Genomic DNA, 22,980 nt, shown 5'->3' with positions numbered 1-22,980 from the left:
CCCCTGGAGGAGGGCATGGCAACCCACTCCAGTATTCTTGCCTGGAGAATCCCCATGGACAGAGGAGCCTGGCGGGCTACAGTCCATGGGGTTACAAAGAGCTGGACACAACTGACCAACTAAGCACAGCACAGGGGCCTGGATGCCAGGTTCTTTTATGGGTCAGAGATGGGAAGAGGTGAGGAAAACAGAGTAAAAAGACCATTTAATTCTGGCAAATATCTCCTAGAATGGCAAGCTTCAGGCAGGGGGATATGTTTGTTTCATTTCCTTATAGCCATTTCACAGGTGGTGTGAAATGGAATATCTCCTGCCGTATCAATAAACAAGGAGGTCACAGCTATCCTTGATTCTGGCCCTCCCAATGTGAGTTTCTGAGGCAAGCTGACGAGGCACCACTCCCTATGCAAGGAACTTAAGGATGTCACAGTTCTTCGCAAGTGGGCAGGGTCGGGTTATTTCCCTGTGAGCTAAACAAAAGCACTTTAGTTTAAGGGTCAGGCAGAGGGGGACAGGGTTCCCTGAGGCAGGCCATTGTGTATGCTTATTGTTGGGGGCCAGAGTGAGGTACGCCGCCCATGACAAAGGTCATGAGGAAGGAGGCTTGACATACGCAAAGGCGGGATCGAGCCTTAGGAGTCCCCCTGGAACTCCTCGAGCATCTACCCTCATAACCAGAGCCTGCCTACTTTACTACTTTGTGCTCTCACCTACACCTCTGACTTTACGGGGGGCTGTCCCCCATCACCTCTTTCGGAGAAGGAGTTAACCTAGAGCTCCAGTTAATAATAATTCCTGGGTGTGATAAGAGTGTTTTAACCTACAAACTCCTCTGAAGGTTCTCTAGCCTGCCTGACAGGCTTGTCCGGCCACATGTGATTGCTCACAGCCTCCCAACTGTGAGAGGCACGAGATGCTTCAAACCTTCTAAAAACAGGTTCCTTAGAAAAGTTAGAAAACTATTAGTATAAGTATAATGGGCTGATTAGAAATTGTATTGGTGAAGGGTTTTTCATTTGTTGAGCCAATGTTTGTTGCTAAGTCTCCACATCCCCTGCCCTTACACACATTAATGAATATATAGAAGAAATAAGTATTAACCTTTGATACTAATCACGTTAGACCTTAGGCTAAGTAAATTCTTTCCTTAACTAAAACCCACTACACCGTCACCCTGTAGGAATGTAACTTTATTTGGGTGGTGTCTGTTTTAAGAATAATCACCCCTGGAGAAATAAGTGTCCTGGTTGACTGACCGTTGTCACAAGGAGAGGGTCATAAATTGTCAGCAGGCCCCCCTGGCCAGAAGATGATGTAACACCCCTAAGACCTCTGTATACATTTGTATGAAGCACCTGACTTTGATAAAAGTCAGGACTGCTGACCCTGCGTGACTTTTGCATAACATCTCAGTGTATAAAAGTAGACCATGGAAAATAAAGAATTGGGATCAGTTTCTCGAAATACTGGTCTCCCCATGTCGCTCTCTCTCTCTCTCACTCTGGTTGAGTCTCCATCTGGAGCACGGAACCCGCCATGCTTACTAATTATGCCTGGGCTTCTAAGATCCGACCGGGGAGGCCTCAGTGTCTCCTCTCCTTCGGGAGAACGGAAGGACGCCTGCGGCCTACGTAAGTGGTGCAAACTTCTTGTCTTGTAGTTTTATTGGTCTCCCGCGTAAACCAAGCTACTCAGCCTCTTTTCTCCACTGAATTTTCCTACTGAGCTATCCTCATTCTATTACCCTTTATATCTTTGATGAATATTTAAATAGTCGCCTAAGCCGTCTCCCCTTCGAATACCCTGGATCAGCCAGGGCTGGACCCCGGCACTTATAATAACAAAAGCACCAAAACAAGGGTTAAAGCCAGAGAAACAGATTCAGCATGGAGTCAAAATTAACCCTTCTCAGTTACAAACCTAAATATGTTTGACTATAAAGTTAGTGCTTCAGTCGCCATCCCCATGGAATCATCCTTAAAAGCCCAGACATTCAACTGGGAAACAAGCCTCTTGAGGTTGGAGTCAACAGGAAAAAAAATCTATTTTTTAAATTTCAGAGTCTCCCAGTTAATGTATCTACCACAGAGTCTAACAAAAAACAGTAGCTTAGACAATAAATATTTAAATGAAAGAATTAATGGATGAGTGAGTCATTCTATCAACTGTCGCTTGCTGTATGCATTTGTTTTAAAAATACAGCTAGCTATCATGGAAGATTCAAATGGTCCTGGCTAAAAAGGTGGAGCAAACTTTTAGAATATTTGTTCTTAGGAAAACTTGCTGTAAGCCAAAATCATAAAGCTAAACTTCTCAACAAGTAATTGATAAAATGAGAGAGATATTCTAGGTGCTAGAATAAAAGCAAGAAACCAAATAGACAAAAATCCTTGCCCTCGTGCAGCTAATATTTCATTGTGAGGGAAAACAAAAATTTAATTCTTATGACAACTGCATTTTAGAGGAAGAAGCTGAGATATAGTGGGATTAAGTAATTTCCTCAAAACACTCAGCCAGTAAGTGGTAGAACTTCGGTTCAAACTGAAACGGTCTCACAGTAGCTAGCTCTTAACAACAACATAATGCCTCTCTGATGGATAATGAAAAGTGCTATGAATAAAAACAAAGCAAGGAATGATAACAGCGGTTCTGGGCATGTGAAAAGGGTATTTTTAATAGAATGGAGTGGGAATCAAGGAGAAGGTGACATTAAAGATTTGAAAGAGGCAACTCCCTTTCCCCATGCAGCTCTATGGAGAAATTTCATTTCAGCCTAAGGACAAAGCAAGTGGAAAAATTCAAAGCTCTAAGTGTCTGAGCAGCAGTGAAGAGGCTATGGAGGAGGGACAGGAGTGAGTGAGGAGCAGGGTTTAGATCTGAGAGGTAACTGGGGTCACAACTCTTAAGGAATGTAACCTTTACTCTAGTGAGAAGATCCCGGGAGGTTTTGACAAAGGAGTTTGGCAGTCTGTCTTATGTTCCACCAGCAATGCTAAAGCCCTCACCTCTGTGAAGGTTTCTAGATTTCTTGTACACTGTTTGAAAACAGAGCAGTAGAAAGTCAGTCACTTAAAATTATATTAAATATGACACAGTGTCACACCACATGCTACAAAATTCCAGCCTTATTTTTCCATCATTTATGACTTATTTTATAGCAAAAATTTTGAAGTAGAGAATAACACAGAGTCCAAAATATCAAAGAACTACTGAGTCAAATGGCAAGGCAAAATGTGTGGCATTTTTCACAATTATCTTTTAAAAACAAAGGTTTCACAAGGTACAAACTTCCAGTTAGAAGATAAATAAATACTGGGGATGTAATGTACAACATGATGACTGTAAGAAAGACATGATCTCTTCTATCAAAGGAGAAGTTATAAGAAATAAAAGGTGATTCATTCTTAGATACAGTTGAACAGAATAGAAGATTCGACTCAACATTCTTAGAATAGTTGAACAGAAAGGTATATAGCTGGCTTATAAGTAAGATTCCAAAAATGGCAGCTAGTTGCCAATCCTTTGTTCTTTTCACTTCCTGATTCTCCTCCCTCACAAGACTGTTTTGGCGGTCTAATTTAGCAGGCTTTGTCCCGGCAGGTGAATCTTGTGGGCTTTATCTTGGACATGCACAAAGAACTAAAAGGATGGGAAAATAGTTAATATAAATCACCCAATCAAAAATTTAGGTGACATCTGGGAAGACTGTGTCTGTGACTCCCAGCCTAAGAGGAGCCGGAGGAGGAAACCTGCGTCTCAGGAACAACAACAGAGGGGACTTCCGCTCTGCGTGCTTACTCCCAGACCTTTGACTGCCGGGCACCCTTCTGCAGAAGTAAAGACTGCCTTGCCAAGCCATCTTTCATTGTCTGTCTTATTCCCAAGACACCTTTTGAGAGCATTTCCAACATGACTACAATGTAATGCTGCTATATGGTACATCTGAAAGTTGTTAAGGGAATATATTCTAAGAGTTCTAATCACAAGAACTGCTTTTGTCTTTTTTTTTTGGGGGGGGGGTAGTTATATAAAGTAATGGATGTTGACTAAATTTATTGAGGTAATCATTTCACAATATAGGTAAGTGAAGTCATGCTGTACACATTAAACTTAGTCTGTATGCCAATTATATTCCAATAAAACAAGGGGGGCAAAACTGTTGTTGAGACTTTTAGGCTTCGTTTTATTTTTTTCCTATTTTTCAGAACCTGATTAAGAAATTTCTCTCTACTGTCCTTTTTTCTTGATAGCAAGTTTTCCTGCAGCAAGTCAGGCATTAAGATTCAAGTTTTAGGATATGCGCTACAACCAATGAAGAAAATCTTTGCTGAAAGATTTTGCATCTGTTGCAGAAGCATAGAATGACATTAATAATGGGTATTCCTCACCAATTCTTTTTACCCTAACCATTCCCACATTTGAGTTGTTGTATTAGAGGTCTCCAGAACTTCCGGGGGTATAAGAACAGAAAGCACAGACACTGTATTTTTGTTTTTAAATTCAAAGCCATAGTCCAGGCAGAAGACTGGATTTGTAAGAATATGCAGTCAAATGGAATCTGTTTCTTCCCAATTACATATACATACTCCACCTCTCTCTGACCAAAAATATTCACGTGAAAGAGTGAGAGAAGAAGAGAAAAAGAAAACTTTTATTAGAATCACTTCAACTTGCATCCTTCTCCCAACTCTAAGCCTGTAAAGAAGTTGCCTGGCACCAAAAGGGCACAGGAGAATAAAGCAGAAACAACAGTAGAGGAAAATCCAGAGAGTAAATCCTGAGCAGCTTCACAAGATCCCACTGTGCCCCCAAAGAACAAGAAACAGCCAAATGTTCATTTTGCTGGTTTTCACCCATGTAGCTATGAGATGTACTGGTGGTGATTTTCTTTTTAAGTGAAGACTCTTTGTGGTTGGAATGAAGAGGAAGAACAGATGGTAAAGTGAACCTTAAAGCTGGAGACCAGGTGGAAATATGCATCTCAGCTACAAATGCCAACTTAAAGGAGTGATGGCTACCAAAGATTAGGAAGGAAAAGCCCCAGTGGGAATTATCTCATAACAGATGCTGACTGATGACCATGATGCCTCTGAAGTCAAATTTGGCTCTGTACCCTGTTGCTGCTGCTGCTAAGTCGCTTCAGTCGTGTCCGACTCTGTGCAGCCCCAGAGACGGCAGCCCGTCCCTGTCCCTGGGATTCTCCAGGCAAGAACACTGGAGTGGGTTGCCATTTCCTTCTCCAATGCATGAAAGTGAAAAGTGAAAGGGAAGTCACTCAGTCATGTCTGACTCTTCACGACCCCATGGACTGCAGCCTACCAGGCTCCTCCATCCATGGGATTTTCCAGGCAAGAGTACTGGAGTGGGGTGCCATCGCCTTCTCCGCTGTACCCTGACACCAAATTAAATCTCACACACAGAGTTTTGGGTGAAGTAGAGAAGAATAGCTTTATTGCTTCACCAGGCAAAGGGGGCCACAGCAGGCTAGCGCCCTCAAGACTGTGTGTCTCAACCTAGAGCAGGCACCAATGAGAAGTTTTAAAGAAATGGATCAAAGAGGGAGTGATCAGCTCATGGACATTATTCTGATTGGTTGGTAATGAGGTAAGTGGAAGTCAGCAACATCAACCTTCTGGTTCCCATTGGTCTAGGGCTTACTTGCTTGTGGACGGCAGACCACTGTTAACTTTAACTTCTCCCACCCTGTGGGGATTTCAGCAACTACAAAACAGCTCAAAGATATTGTATCCCTTGATGGAGAAGCAAGGCCTTGCCCCAAGGCTGCACTATTGCTTCTCTTGACTGCTCCATGCCTGTCTTACATTTCCTCCCTTCCCTAATTAACAACTGTTTGAACCTGCCTCTTAGAACTCACAGAATGCCATGGAGGCTGAATTAAGCCTATTTCCTATAATTGAAAAATGAAGGACACAGGTAGAGTTCTGTGCCCAGGAGCCTCCACAGGGTCCTGCTTAGTATCACTTCCTTGCATGTCTCTTTCATCAACATTATTCAGTCCATCAATAGTCACTGAGGCACTCTCAACACACTGAGGTACAATATTACACAATCTCTCTGCTCTCACTGAGATGCAGTGGCGGACTATGTGCCCCCAGGGAATTGTTCCCTCTGAGAAAAAAACAGACTGTACAGGAAAAGTGGGGGAGTGATTAAGTATAAAGCGGGAAGCCTTTGAGAAAACCTAGAATTGACTAAGATTATATTTTCTGCCTCTTGGGAGATTTAAGGCTTCATACCAAGATCATGTTGATCTACAGAAAAATAAAGTGAACATTTCCACGCCCTATCATATTTCTTTAATATTCACCTGCACCAGGCACTGTGCTAGACAGCCTACAGTGGTGTCCGTCCTTGAGGGGCCTTCTACTGGGATGGCAACACTTACTGGCAATAAAGTAACACTGACATATTGTAGTCAGATGTCTTTAAAATATCCAATCCAATGGTCATTTGCTCTGAAATATTCATTTTCATGCTACCAGATTTTGTCTTTACATTGTCAAAATACTTCAAGAGATTGATTTGATTCCACTAAAACAACAACAACAAAAAAATTAGTTAAATACTGAATCCATAAAAAATAATTATTTCAACCACTATTCTTGACTTTTGCCTCAGACTGGTAGACCGCAGTGGTGAGAAGATAGCTCCTTTTGCACTTTCTTCCATTGTCAAAGATTTTGAAAGGCTATGGATGTCTAAATAAAATCTTTTGAAAATAAGTGTACTAGTACATATATGTGTATGTGTGCTCAGTTGTGTCCAACTCTTTGTGACCATATAGACTGTAGCCTGTCAGGCTCTTCTGTCCATGGAATTTTTTCAGGCAAGATTACCTGAATGGGTTGCCACATCCTTCTCCAGGGGACCTTCCCAATCCAGGGATCAAACCTGAGTCTCCTGTGTCTCTTGCATTACAGGCAGATTATTTACCACTTGAGTCATGGGAGAAACTCCTAATCAGGATATTACAGAAAGCAATATCCTAGTGGTAAGACCTTTGACTTTTGAAATTTCTGTTTCTAGAGCCAATGTACCAGTAATATAGGTATCATTCTTGTTGATTCAGAAGGTACTATCCATGACTTCCTTTGTCAGCTCTGATCAACTAAGGTACACCAATTTATTCTCCACTGTAGTCTACATCATGGGGAGACTCAACTAAGAGAACGGAAAAGGAGAAGCATGATGGGATACACAAGGCGTCTCACGACCAGACTGAAACTAGGAACCAGAGGATGCATAGAGGGACTTTCTCCTGGTTTAAAATATACTTCTTGAGCCTATTATGTGACAAACATTCTTGTGGGTGCCCAGGAATCAGAGAAAATGGAGATTTATGATTGCTGTCCTTACAGAGCTTATCTCTTTCCCAGCTGCTTTAAATAAACTCAGTTTGTTCACAGGAGGGAATACAGAGTGAGAATTAAAAAGTATGACAAGTATTTGCACTCCATCCTCAGCATCTACTTAATGTTAGTCTAAGCTGTTCTGGTTATGAACTCCATTTTCCCTTCCATTTCTCAATTGCTATTCTTCACTTAGACTATTTTAGCATCAATTTAATTTGGACTCACTTTCTAAACCTAGCTTTTGGAAAGCTGACCGCCACAGGGCAAGATCCTTAGTTATCCTGGCCCAGGTGACAGAAATCCCAAATAAAGATACTTTACCCCTCTTCCCACTTCCATCTTCAGTAAGACCTGTCATTTTGCCTCACATACCCCATTAAGAAAGAGCAATCAATCAGACTCACCTAAGAAGCATACTGCCTGGAGTTAATGTGTGTTCATGTTCATATATTTTGGATATAACTGGCCAATATCCAAATCACTATAGACTGAGAACTTTCCAACAGGGGATTACAAGATATGCTGAATTGCATTAAAAGAAATGCTAAAATTGAATGTGGAAAAACCTGTATTATATTAAGTATATTTTGCCTATCTTAATTTTGATGTTGAAAATGACTAAGTCTAATTCCCAAGTGAATTTTTTCTCATTATTCTTCCTTATATTGCTGGCGTCTGTTCACAAACCAATTATAAGTCCTGATTTATATCAACTCAATCAAATAATCTTATAGATAACTGCTGAATAAACAGCCTAAAGGTTTTATTTTAATAAATTTTCTAGCTGATGTATTTGTTGAAAGGATACTAATCATAAAACAAAGGCATTACATGTATGTATCAATTCGTGGAAAATGTTTATCCCTAAGAAAATCTATATACGGCAATATTGTCTAAATTGAATAATTTGAATATACAAAAATCCCACACAAATAAACAGAGATAAACAATAGAATAATGAGAAAAAGAATATGAATAAATTCATAGAATAGCAGACTAAAATACCCAACAAACATATGAAACAATGCTCAAATTCACCAGTAGTCTGAAAACTGGAAATTATGTTAAAAATGAACTATTACTAAGCTTATTAAACTGGCAAAAATTAAGAAGAGCAGTAACACCTTCTGCTGTGAAGGATGTGAGGTTAAATTGTACCAACATGCAGTGTCAGCAGAAATGTGAAAGGTGAAATCAGTCCAGCAACATTATTTAAATGAAAAATACACATAACATGAAGCCAATAATACCATCCCTGAGAATCTATCCTATAGATACAAAAGCATCAGTAAGTTTGACTGTACATGCAATCATCAGATTGCCGTACTATTTATAGTGGCGGAAAACCGGAAACAGTAAATTACCATTAAGGGGAATGACTGAAGACATATTCACACTACGAAATTATGCATCCATGAGAAGAATGAATGAAAGCTATGCCAGGCAAGTTGAAGAAGCAGTCAAATAATATGAAAGTTTCTTGAGAAACCATTATTGTGCAAAATTCTATGTGTATATATGTGTGCATGTTTCAATACGGATATGTATACACACATATATAATATATATATGAATATATATAATTTTTATGTTTATATATGAATACACATTACATGACTGAAGAAGGATTAAACACACTAAGTTATTAAGATGGGTTACCTTGTATGTGGGGAGGGTAGAGCTAATGCAACAGAGGAAGGAAGCAGGTAAAAGAGGAGACATGCAAAAACAAGAAAGTTCTTTTTAAAAAAGGAACTTAAGCATATCTTTGATATTTTATACAAAACTAGGTATATGTCCTGGACTAGGGATCTAGAGATTTATTAAAAATAATTTTTAAAAATTCAAAAGAACAAATATCAAAGCAATAACAGACTACAAAAAAATAGAATAGTTAACTAATCCTGGAATGGAGAAGCAAAAGCAAAGAAAGAAGAATAAAAACAAAAAATGTGCTCAATTTTATCAAATAAAAATTTTAAATAGTTTGAATGCCAAAAGCATATAAGTAAAATTATCAGTAATCAACAAACTAGAAATACTGCAAGATGACATAGTTCATAAATAAAATGCTCTTATAAAACTATAAGAATTCTAGCACCCCCCAGGAAAATGGACAAAGAGCTTGAATAAATCACAAAACAAATACAAGCCAATAACCATAAGAAAACACAGGTCAGTCTCAATAATAAATAATTGCAATGTAAATCATTATGTACCAAATTTTATCTTTTATTTTGACAAATATTTTAAATAACTAATGCTACTAAGAATATAGGTAAATTTGTCTTTTCTAACATTGCTGATAGCGCTTCTGCAGAGCACTTTGACAATTTGTAACAAGAGCCTTAAAAACGTCAATATCCTTGGCCTCAGTAGTTTCATTTACAAAAATCAACCCTAATGAAATTACTGGAAAAAACACAAGGGTTTACATACACAGATAGCCATTACACATTACTCATGGCACAAAACTGGAGATAGCCTCAATTTTTAATGGAGAACTGCTTAAGTTCCAAATGGTAGAATATTGTATAGTCATTAAAATATTTTCAAGAATATTTATTGATGTTATATGGATAAATACTATTAGTACAGCATTCAATTTAAAAGTCATCAACACACCCTACAAGCTGTTGTCCTAGTTTTCTGTACATATATTTGTACAGAAAAAAAGATTAAGAAGTCAAGTTACTTCTAGGTATTGAAATTAAGATGTTTTAATGCTTTTAAGTACTTAAGAAACCTCACATAGTAGGTATCTATGCATTGACACATTACTGTCACTGTTAACTTATACTTCAAGGAATCAAGGTGATCATTAGCTTCAGTCTTATCCAGTTTCCAAATAAGTTCTGAGCAGGCTGGAAAGTGTATCACAGGTCTCAAACTTAACAATTCAAAGACTCAGCAATCAAAGTGCCATTGATTCGCACTAGGATTCAATCAGTTTCCAAATCGGCTCCACAACCCCAATTTTGACAGATTGTGTGTGTGCATGTGTGTGCAACACACACACTACCTGCCTTCAAAATACCAACTGCCACTTAAAAACATCATTAATCAGTTCCTGCCACCATATTGACCCTAGCCTATGAAAACGAGACATACCTCAACTTGCCTTGCTCTTTGGTAACTGCTAAACCCAACAGTAGTCTTCAAACTTTTGATTTCATAATCCCATCCACAAAAAACCATTTGAGCATATACAGTTCTAATCAGATCAGATCAGATCAGTCGCTCAGTCATGTCCTAATAGCTTTATATTTATTCTTAAATGTACATGTATGACTGTTAATGTTATAAATTATCTAAACATAAAAGATTGTAAAGAACGTAATAAAAAGCAATATAAATGAGAGTTCTATTATTTTGTTCCTATATCCCAATAAATCATTTTATTTGCCCCAGGATACCTGACTCTACTACAGAGATCATAGTCTCAGACCATACTCTCCAACCTCGCTGTCTGTCTCCTTCCCGCATTGCATCAACACATGTTCTGAAATTCCAGAATGCCTGATACTTGAGTCAGCTCAAACAATGACAATATTTGTGACAGAACTCATTTATATAACATGAAGAACCATGTTCTTCCTATACCTGGTTTTATCTTTTGGCAAAATCTGAATTTTCATATGCAAATATTATATACAGTATGGTATGTAATGTTGGTATGTAATACTGGCACTATAGTATGTAACTAAGTTTCTATTATTATTGTTTGATAACATTTGTTAATAATCATTACTACTACTAAAACTACCACTATTAATAACTACTACTTCTTTATTGGTATAAATAATTTTGGTATTTACTGGTATAAATAAATATTTAGTACTTTCAAAACTTTCAATAATGTACCTCTGCAGACTTTTGAAGGTTGTCATGGCATGAAGCAAGAAAGGATGTCTTCTCCCACTTCTGTGCAACTTGATTGGCTTCTTCTATCTTCTGCTCACAACTTTTTTGAGAATTTAGCAATGTTACCTCATAAAATTCTTGAATATCTATAAAGAAAATGCAAGAGAAAAGTCAACATGTCATGGATGACCTCACAGATAGCTTCTTCATGCACAAGTATATGGAAGATTTTGCTAATTAAAAGAAACCACTGCAACCATTTGCTGCAACTAGAAAAAGCCTGTGCACAGCAATGAAGATACAGTGCAGCCAAAAATAAATACATTAATTAATAAAAAAGAACTACATAAATATGTATGCAAAGAGAAACAACAAAAATAGAAGAAATCCTAAAAGTTGCATTTTTATCTGTATGAGAATTCTTATAGCAACTTTATTTAGAATTGCAAAAATTAGAAGTAATCAAGATGTCCTTCAATTAGTGAATGGATAAACAAACTGCAATACATAGAATACTATTTAACAATAAGAAGAAATGAGTTATCAAACTATGTAAAAACATGGATGAGTCTTAAATGTATATTGCTAAGTTTAAAAAAGCCAGGCATGTAGCCTCTGCTGCTGCTGCTGCTAAGTTGCTTCAGTCGTGTCTGACTCTATGCGACCCCATAGACGGCAGCCCACCAGGCTTCCCCATCCCTGGGATTCTCCAGGCAAGAACACTGGAGTGGGTTGCCATTTCCTTCTCCAATGCATGAAAGTGAAAAGTGAAAGTGAAGTTGCTCAGTCGTGTCCGACTCTAGAGACCCCATGGACTGCAGCCCACCAGGCTGCTCTGTCCATGGGATTTTCCAGGCAAAAGTACTGGAGTGGGGTGCCATTGCCTTCTCCAAGGCATGTAGCTAGCCTCCATATTAGAGGATTCCATTTATATAATTTTTGGAAAAAAAAAAACAAACAAACAACTAAAGAGACAATAAAACTATCAGTGACTTCCAGAAGTTCTAGGAGAATAGGAGGAGGGTTGAATAGGTAAAGCACAGAGTGAGGAAAATATTCTGTAATGATACTATATTGGTTGGCACCTAACAGGAAGCATCTGTCAAAATCCAAAGAATTTTACAGCACAAAGAATAAACCATAACGTATACAAATTTTAAAAATCATTTAGGAGCCCAGGGAATCCCAAAATGAAAAGTAGACTGTGACAAAAGAATCTAACTATATCACAGATGAATGAAATAATGTCACTGAAGGCGGTAGGAGAAAAAGATGATGACCTGAATATCAGTAGAGACTGTAAAACCAAAGACAAAGAAACTTATACAAAAGCATCCTAGTCTACACTCTAGTTGGTAAATTTGTTTCTCGTGGAGTACAAGTCAACAATTTTGAAGTCACTGTATGTATATAATCAGAATTGAACAATTAAGTAAATGGATGGTAGGTGGTAGGAACCAGGTTTCTCACTGGTGGAGTAGGAAGTTACAAACAAAAAAGTGGGTGGGTAGGGCATTGTACAACGAGTCATATGATTTTGGATTAAAGACATCATTACAAACTCCTTTTTAGCTTAATAGAAATAGGAATGAATACATATAGAAATACTTATACATATGCATATATACAGGTTAGTATTTGTTATTGTTCAGTCACTCAGTCATGTCCAACTATAAAAACACATATTCCCTCACCCTGTCTGATGAAAGGGCCTACAATAATGACTTTAGCATTATTGTATATAGCATTCTCCAACAAATGGCAGAGGGTAAGAATAAGTACAGTGGTATTAAGTTAGAATTGGGAGTATCTATATGAATTCAGAAGTTTGGAAGGAAAGAAGGGAAGGACAAAGAGAAGGATAGAAATAAAAAAAATATGAATAGAAATAGAAATCAAACATGTGTATTAATATTTCCTAGCTGCCATATTTTTCTAGATTGAGAGGGCCTAGCAGCAAGAACACTGCAACAGCAACTGGCACACATAGGAACCAGATCTTGGTTTCAATAAAGGAAACCAGAGCTTTGGGGGGAAATAGTTGATCCTAGTACTGGGGCAGAAAATATGACAAGATGAGCCTGGAGTATCTTGAGAATAAACTCCTCAACCCAAATTTTAAAAATTTTGCTGCAATGGGGCATGTCAAAACAACACAAAAATTATGAGAAAGAGCAGCCAAACATGGCCAAAATTGGAGCAATTTGAGTAAATATATATGTAACATAGGATTGGATTATATCCAAAGTATAAAATAAATGTCCAAGAATCTATATTGGTATGAATGAAAGAAAATAAGTCATTATTTTAAAAATACTCAATGGATGGGTTAAACAGCAGACTAAACAAAGCAGAACTGGAAAATATACCCAAAGAAGTTACCCAGAATGCAACAAAGGAGAAAACAGAATGGAAAATGTGAGAGAAATATTAGAATATACAGAGGATAGATAAGAAGGTCCATTACTTTTCTAGTAGATGTCTTCAGGGGAAAAATAAAATAAATAACAAATGACATTTAAAGGGCTATGGATATCAAATTTTTAGAATTTATAAAAATATGAATTCTCAGGTCCTGAAAGTAACAGTTCATTTCAAAAAAAGAGAATAAATAAAAGCTACTCTGGCAACCTGATGCAAAGGGCCAACTCATTAGAAAAGACCCTGATACTGGGAAAGATGGAAAGCTAAAGGAGAAGGGAACAAGAAAGAACAAGATGGTTGGATGGCATAACTGACTCAACACACATGAGTTTGAGCAAGCTCCAGGAGATGGTGAAGAACAGGGAAGCCTGGCGTGCTGCAGTCGATGGGGTCACAAAGAGTCGGACACAACTGAGCAGCTGACAACAACAATGCCTAGGCCTAGACATAGCACAATAAGCAGAACACCAAGGACAAAGCAGACATCTTAAAAGCAGTCACACAGAAAAGACTAATCTCAGTAGCAATAATGGAGGCTGGATGACAGAAGAACAACTTCAAAATCTTGAAAGAAAACTACTAAGGGGGGACTGCATTCCTTTGCAAATCACATATATATATATATATATTTTTTTTTAGGTTTGCATCTAGAATCCATAAAGAACTCTCAAAACAAAAAGAAGCCAAAGAATCCAATTGAAAAATGGGTAAAAGATTTGACCAGCTGTAGGAGTTGCTTGTATATTTTTGAGATTAGTTGTTTGTCAGTTGCTTCATTTGCTATTATTTTCTCCCATTCTGAAGGCTGTCTTTTCACCTTGCTAATAGTTTCCTTTGATGTGCAGAAGCTTTTAAGGTTAATTAGGTCCCATTTGTTTATTTTTGCTTTTATTTCCAATATTCTGGGAGGTGGGTCATAGAGGATCCTGCTGTGATGTATGTCGGAGAGTGTTTTGCCTATGTTCTCCTCTAGGAGTTTTATAGTTTCTGGTCTTACGTTTAGATCTTTAATCCATTTTGAGTTTATTTTTGTGTATGGTGTTAGAAAGTGGTCCAGTTTCATTCTTTTACAAGTGGTTGACCAGATTTCCCAGCACCACTTGTTAAAGAGATTGTCTACAGCTCAACTCCAGAAAAATAAACGACCCAATCAAAAAATGGGCCAAAGAACTAAACAGACATTTCTCCAAAAAAGACATACAGATGGCTAACAAACACATGAAAAGATGCTCAACATCACTCATTATCAGAGAAATGCAAATCAAAACCACTATGAGGTACCATTTCACACCAGTCAGAATGGCTGCGATCCAAAAGTCTACAAATAATAAATGCTGGAGAGGGTGTGGAGAAAAGGGAACCCTCTTACACTGTTGGTGGGAATGCAAACTAGTACAGCCACTATGGAGAACAGTGTGGAGATTCCTTAAAAAACTGGAAATAGAACTGCCTTATGATCCAGCAACCCCACTGCTGGGCATACACACTGAGGAAACCAGAAGGGAAAGAGACACGTGTACCCCAATGTTCATCGCAGCACTGTTTATAATAGCCAAGACATGGAAGCAACCTAGATGTCCATCAGCAGATGAATGGATAAGAAAGCAGTGGTACATATACACAATGGAGTATTACTCGGCCATTAAAAAGAATACATTTGAATCAGTTCTAATGAGGTGGATGAAACTGGAGCCTATTATACAGAGTGAAGTAAGCCAGAAGGAAAAACATAAATACAGTATTCTAACGCATATATATGGAATTTAGAAAGATGGTAACAATAACCCTGTGTATGAGACAGCAAAAGAGACACTGATGTATAGAACAGTCTTATGGAATCTGTGGGAGAGGGAGAGGGGGGAAGATTTGGGAGAATGACATTGTAACATGTAAAATATCATGTAAGAAACGAGTTGCCAGTCCAGGTTCGATGCACGATACTGGATGCTTGGGGCTGGTGCACTGGGACGACCCAGAGGGATGGTATGGGGAGGGAGGAGGGAGGAGGGTTCAGGATGGGGAACACATGTATACCTGTGGTGGATTCATTTTGATGTTTGGCAAAACTAATACAATTATGTAAAGTTTAAAAATAAAATTAAAACCAAAAAAAAAAAAAAAAAGCCACAATAAAAAAAAAAAAAAAAAAAGATTTGACCAGGCACTTCACCAAGAAAGTAAGAGGTAGCAGATAAGCACATGAAAAGATATTCAACATCATTAATCAGTCAGTCAGTTCAGGTCAGTCGCTCAGTCGTGTCCAACTCTTTGCGACCCCATGAATTGCAGCACGCCAGGCCTCCCTGTCCATCACCAACTCCCAGAGTTCACTCAGACTCACGTCCATCGAGACAGTGATGCTATCCAGCCAGTGATGCCATCCCGCCATCTCATCCTCTGTCGTCCCCTTCTCCTCCTGCCCCCAACCCCTCCCAGCATCAGAGTCCTTTCCAATGAGTCAACTGTTTGCATGAGGTGGCCAAAGTACTGGAGTTTCAGCTTTAGCATCATTCCTTCCAAAGAAAGCCCAGGGCTGATCTCCTTCAGAATGGACTGGTTGGATCTCCTTGCAGTCCAAGGGACTCTCAAGAGTCTTCTCCAACACCACAGTTCAAAAGCATCAATTCTTCGGCGCTCAGCCTTCTTCACAGTCCAACTCTCACATCCATACATGACCACAGGAAAAACCATAGCCTTGACTAGACGGACCTTTGTTGGCAAAGTAATGTCTCTGCTTTTGAATATGCTATCTAGGTTGGTCATAACTTTCCTTCCAAGGAGTAAGCGTCTTTTAATTTCATGGCTGCACATTAATCATTAGAGAAAGAAAAATGTTAAACCACAATGAGATACTACTACATTTTTCACTACATATTTATTAAACTGGTTACAATTTTTAAAACTGATCATCCCAAGAACTGACAGTGATCCTAAAAAACTAGAACTCTCAATTGCTGATGGTGAGTATGGAAAACAGTACAACCAGTTTGAAAAAGTTCAGTAATTTCTTAAAAAGTTAAACATATAGCTACTATATAATCCAGCCATCACTGTTCTAGATACTTACCTAAGGAGAAGGAAATATACATTCATGTAAAAAGTCATATTTGAAAGTAATCCAAATGTCCATCAGTAGATCAATAGAGTATACCCATACAATGGAAGACTACTCATCAATAAAAAAACAAAAGCAAACTGATACACACAACATGGATGAATTTCAAAATAATGCCAAGTAAAAGAAGTCAGAGAAAAATAAACATATCTTTTATAATACCAGTTATATAAAATTCTAGAAAATGCAAACTAATCTATATTGACAAAACAATTCTGTAGTTGCCTGGGAATAGGACTGTGAGGTTAGGCAGGAAAGGGTGAGTGGGAGAGTTTATAAAGGAGTGTGTGCATATATCAAAACATTAAATCATTGCTTCACATATGTGCAGTTTATTATATATCAATTACACCTCAATAAAGAAAGTGAAAAAGACAAGATGAAATTAAGAGAAGTTATCTTCATATCAGACAGGCAAAGGGACAGTATCTGGGTGTGTAAAAACCAAAAAGGAAGAGACATACAAACCAAAAGAAAAAAAAAATGGGTAGGAAAATATAAACAGGATATTTCACAGCAAACATGTATCACTGATAAATCTGATAAGGGAAAAGATTCTCAATCTCATTTGTGATCATAAATGCACAGCAAGATCATAACCAAACACCACCTACACCAATAATATTGGCTAAAATATTACTGTAGTTTAGTATATCTTGAAGTCAGGGAGAATAATTCCTCCAGCTCTATTATTGTTTATGATTATTTTGGCTATAATGTATTTTGTGTGTGTGTTTCCATACAAATTTTAAAATTATTTCTTCAAGTTCTGTGAAAAATGTCATTGGAATTTTGATAGGGATTGCATTGCATCTGTATGTTGTCTTGGATAGGATGGCCATTTTAACAAGGTTAATTAATAACCTTGGTTAATTCTTCCAATCCAAGAACACAGTGTGTCCTTCCATCTGTATGTGTTGCCTCCGATTTCTTTCAACAGTATCCTATAGTTTTCCAAGTACAGATGTTTCACCTCCTTAGGTAAGTTTATTCACTCTCAGATATAGAGAACAAACTAGTGGAGAATGGGAAGAGGAGAGGGGCAATATACTAGTAGGGGATTAAGCTACAAGGATACATTGTACACCACTTGTAATATAGACAATATTTGATAATTATAAATGAGTATAATCTTTAAAAGTATGAATCACTACACTGTATACCTGTAACATATAATATTATATGTCAACTGTGGGCTTCCCAGGTGGCACTAGGGGTAAAGAGCCTGCCTGCCAGTGCAGGAGACATAAGAGATGCAGGTTTGATCCCTGGATCTGGAAGATCCCCTGGAGGACAGCACAGCAACCCACTCCAGTATTCTTGACTCGAGACTCCCATGGACAGAGGAGACTGGTGGGATACAGTTCATAGGGTTGCAAAGAGTTGGACATGACTGAAGTGACTTAGCACAGTACATGTCAACTATATATTTCAATTAAAAAAGGAAAAAAATCTATGAATGAATGGTAACATTTATTCCTGGTGAGTCTGAATTGCCACGACCACTTTAGAAAATAATCTTGTATTGTCTTGTAAAATTCACCCTTTTTTTTTTTTCTGTAATCCAGCATTTCTTCTACTCAGGATATATTATAGATAAACCCTTACACATACGCATCAGGACACAAACCAAAATGTTCATAGCAGCACAGATTATGGGAGCAAAAAATTAGCAAAAAATCTCCATCAAAAAAGTAGATAAATATGGTATGTTCTCAGAATGGAATTCATGTAACAGCCAAAATGAATGAACTATAGTATCACGAAATAACATGAACAAATCTTAGAAACATAACGTTGAATGAAAAAAAAGTCTCAGTACAAAAATATTTTTTTAAAGTTCAAAAACATGCAAAACTAAGCTATATATTTTCAGGCATACATACAAATATATGTGAAAAAAATAGATCAAAGCAAAGAAGCACATGAAAAGTTGTAATTACAACAGTGCAAGGAACGGGGAGGAAAATGGGATAAAGGAGGAACATACAGGTTTTCAGTTCCAGATCTGGGGGCTTATTTCAGAAATGGGTTTTTTTATTACCATGCTACATATATATATAGTATGTATATATATATATATGTGTATATATATACTCTTTTACATGTATAAATATTATACTTTTTTACATATTGAAGAAAAATTGAGTATTTCATAAATATTGGTTTATTCTAAAAAGTTACTCTCAAATTTCATGCACAACTACAAATTTATTCTGCCACTAGCAGTAAAGAGGCTGTGAAGTCATGTATGTAAAATGTGTAAGAGTAGAAGGTAAAAGTCATACAGATATAAAATCATACAAATATTTTCCAAACTTTTGAGCATTCTAAGGGTTGGTATATTGATAGAAGCAAGGTCCGATGCTGTAAAGAGCAATATTGCATAGGAACCTGGAATGTCAGGTCCATGAATCAAGGTAAATTGGAAGCAGTCAAACAAGAGATGGCAAGAGTGAACATCGACATTCTAGGAATCAGCGAACTAAAATGGACTGAAATGGGTGAATTTAACTCAGATGACCATTATATCTACTACTGCGGGCAGGAATCCCTTAGAAGAAATGGAGTAGCCATCATGGTCAACAAAAGAATCCAAAATGCGGTACTTGGATGCAATCTCAAAAATGACAGAATGATCTCTGTTCGTTTCCAAGGCAAACCATTCAATATCACAGTAATACAAGTCTATGCCCCAAGCAGTAACACTGAAGAAGCTGAAGTTGAATGGTTCTATGAAGACCTACAAGATCTTTTAGAACTAACACCCCCAAAAGATGTCCTTTTCATTATAGGGGACTGGAATGCAAAAGTGGGAAGTCAAGAAACACCTGGAGTAACAGGCAAATTTGGCCTTGGAATATGGAATGAAGCAGGGCAAAGACTAATAGAGTTTTGCCAAGAAAATGCACTGGTCATAGCAAACACCCTCTTCCAACAACACAAGAGAAGACTCTACACATGGACATCACCAGATGGTCAACACCGAAATCAGATTGATTATATTCTTTGCAGCCAAAGATGGAGAAGCGCTATTCAGTCAACAAAAATAAGACCAGGAGCTGACTGTGGCTCAGATCATGAACTCCTTATTGCCAAATTCAGACTGAAATTGAAGAAAGTAGGGAAAACCACTAGACCATTCAGGTATGACCTAAATCAAATCCCTTATGATTATACAGTGGAAGTGAGAAATAGATTTAAGGGCCTAGATCTGGTAGATAGAGTGCCTGATGAACTATGGAATGAGGTTCGTGACACTGTACAGGAGACAGGGATCAAGACCATCCCCATAGAAAAGAAATGCAAAAAAGCAAAATGGTTGTCTGGGGAGGCCTTACAAATCGCTGTGAAAAGAAGAGAAGTGAAAAACAAAGGAGAAAAGGAAAGATATAAGCATCTGAACGCAGTGTTCCAAAGAATAGCAAGAAAGGATAAGAAAGCCTTCCTCAGTGATCAATGCAAAGAAATAGAGGAAAACAACAGAATGGGAAAAACTAGAGATCTCTTCAAGAAAATTAGAGAAACCAAGGGAACATTTCATGCAAAGATGGGCTCGATAAAGGACAGAAATGGTATGGCCCTAACAGAAGCAGAAGATATTAAGAAGAGGTGGCAGGAATACACAGAAGAACTACATAAAAAAGATCTTCACGTCAAAGATAATCACGATGGTGTGATCACTCACCTAGAGCCAGATATCCTGGAATGTGAAGTCAAGTGGGCCTTAGAAAGCATCACTATGAACAAAGCTAGTGGAGGTGATGGAATTCCAATTGAGCTATTTCAAATCCTGAAAGATGATGCTGTGAAAGTGCTGCACTCAATATGCCAGCAAATTTGGAAAACTCAGCAGTGGCCACAGGACTGGAAAAGGTCAGTTTTCATTCCAATCCCAAAGAAAGGCAATGCCAAAGAATGCTCAAACCACTGCACAATTGCAGTCATCTCACACGCTAGTCAAGTAATGCTCAAAATTCTCCAAGCCAGGCTTCAGCAATACGTGAACCGTGAACTTCCAAATGTTCAAGCTGGTTTTAGAAAAGGCAGAGGAACCAGAGATCAAATTGCCAACATCCGCTGGATCATAGAAAAAGCAAGAGAGTTCCAGAAAAACATCTATTTCTGCTTTATTGACTATGCCAAAGCCTTTGACTGTGTGGATCACAGGAAACTGTGGAAAATTCTAAAAGAGATGGGAATACCAGACCACTTGACCTGCCTCTTGAGAAACCTATATACAGGTCAGGAAGCAACAGGTAGAACTGGACATGGAACAACAGACTGGTTCCAAATAGGAAAAGGAGTACGTCAAGGCTGTATATTGTCACCCTGCTCATTTAACTTATATGCAGAGTATGTCATGAAAAACGCTGGGCTGGAAGAAGCACAAACTGGAATCAAGATTGCCGGAAGAAATATCAATAACCTCAGATATGCAGATGACACCACCCTTATGGCAGAAAGTGAAGAGGAACTCAAAAGCCTCTTGATGAAAGTGAAAGTGGAGAGTGAAAAAGTTGGCTTAAAGCTCAACATTCAGAAAACTAAGATCGTGGCATCTGGTCCCATCACTTCATAGGAAATAGATGGGGAAACAGTGGAAACAGTGTCAGACTTTATTTTGGGGGGCTCCAAAATCACTGCAGATGGTGACTGCAGCCATGACATTAAAAGACGCTTACTCCTCGGAAGGAAAGTTATGACCAACCTAGATAGCATATTGAAAAGCAGAGACATTGCTTTGCCAACAAAGGTCCGTCTAGTCAAGGCTATGGTTTTTCCAGTAGTCATGTATGGATGTGAGAGTTGGACTGTGAAGAAAGCTGAGCACTGAAGAATTGATGCTTTTGAACTGTGGTGTTGGAGAAGACTCTTGAAAGTCCCTTGGACTGCAAGGAGATCCAACCAGTCCATTCTGAAAGAGCTCAGCCCTGGGATTTCTTTGGAAGGAATGATGCTAAAGCTGAAACTCCAGTACTTTGGCCACCTCATGTGAAGAGTTGACTCATTGGGAAAGACTCTGATGCTGGGAGAGATTAGGGGCAGGAGGAGAAGGGGACAACAGAGGATGAGATGGCTGGATGGCATCACTGACTCAATGGACGCGAGTCTGAGTGAACCCCGGAAGTTGGTGGTGGACAGGGAGGCCTGGAGTGCTGTGATTCATGGGTTCGCAAAGAGTCAGACACGACTGAGCGACTGAACTGAACTGAACTGAACTGAAGGGTGAGTAGGGTATTGAGTTGACAAAATAAGTGGAATAAGGAATTTTTTAAATATAAAATCCCCAAAACAAGATATGTTTACATTACCTGGTTTCAAGTATTAATTAAAAAGAAACAAAGAATTTCTATAAAAATCTCTTCAGAGACATATTTTCTAAAGAATAATGACATAATGAGTAAAACAATTTTTGCAGGTAGTCAAATTTCTAGATTCTTTTTCTTTGCATCAATTTTGAGGATATAAACGCTGTTTCATAAGCAGCATTTCCAAGCTGCCAAGTTTTGAAATATTAGGTGTATAAATTTTCCAGAAATAGAAGATGTATCATATGAATGTTAAAAGATTCATACAAACAAGTTACACCTTGACACATAATGGATACCAGTAACTTGTTCACATTTAGGAAAACCCAACGGACAGTATTTTAATACCTAATTAGAAAATCTTAATTATTACCCTAAACCTGATGAAGCGTTCGGTCTATTTCACTCTTTTGTCTATTTATACTCCCTGTCTAAGCAACTACTACTAGAGGGGAATAAAGGTGTTTTAAGTCACAGATTACTTAAATTGGAAGCTAATTCTGCAACCGTCAAATTTTACTTCTGAACAGTATTATTTTTTTGAACACCTGGTATATATCAGTGTGTCATTTCCAGGCATCTCTTTTTGGCACCCTCTTGTTTCCCCAACACCACAACTACCAACACCACTTCCTAACTCTTCCCGAGGCCCAGAACCCCTTTCCTACACATCGAAATCTTCTCTCTGGGTACCTCTCTTCGATACCCAGTCCCAATACTATGCCTTTATAAACAGGATATTGGAAGTAAGAGATCTAAACATGAAATGCCATCAGAATAGAAATTTTTCTTACTAAAAGTGAGTTCAATTGAGTAGGACATGTCAGAGTAAGAACACCCAAACAGCAATCACCATAAAGAAAACCATTTGTCTCTGAAGACAAAGGAATGC

The 22,980-nt window shown here is 38.1% G+C and overlaps 1 protein-coding gene across 4 annotated transcripts in view; it reads right to left on the bottom strand.

Moving 5' to 3' along the window:
* DLG2 (discs large MAGUK scaffold protein 2) overlaps positions 1–22,980 on the bottom strand; it is a 2,332,068-nt gene that overhangs the window by 1,995,202 nt on the left and 313,886 nt on the right. For all 4 annotated transcript variants that reach the window (XM_070783335.1, XM_070783336.1, XM_070783337.1 and 1 more), the window contains one exon: positions 11,238–11,383. In XM_070783335.1, the coding sequence (XP_070639436.1) occupies positions 11,238–11,383 (146 nt within the window). The remainder of the gene's footprint in view (positions 1–11,237; positions 11,384–22,980) is intronic.

The sequence above is a fragment of the Bos indicus genome, chromosome 29 (assembly GCF_029378745.1).
Source record: "Bos indicus isolate NIAB-ARS_2022 breed Sahiwal x Tharparkar chromosome 29, NIAB-ARS_B.indTharparkar_mat_pri_1.0, whole genome shotgun sequence".
Taxonomy (NCBI): domain Eukaryota; kingdom Metazoa; phylum Chordata; class Mammalia; order Artiodactyla; family Bovidae; genus Bos; species Bos indicus.
The sequence above is the reverse complement of the archived record's forward strand: the minus strand, read 5'-3'. Positions and strand labels throughout refer to the sequence as shown.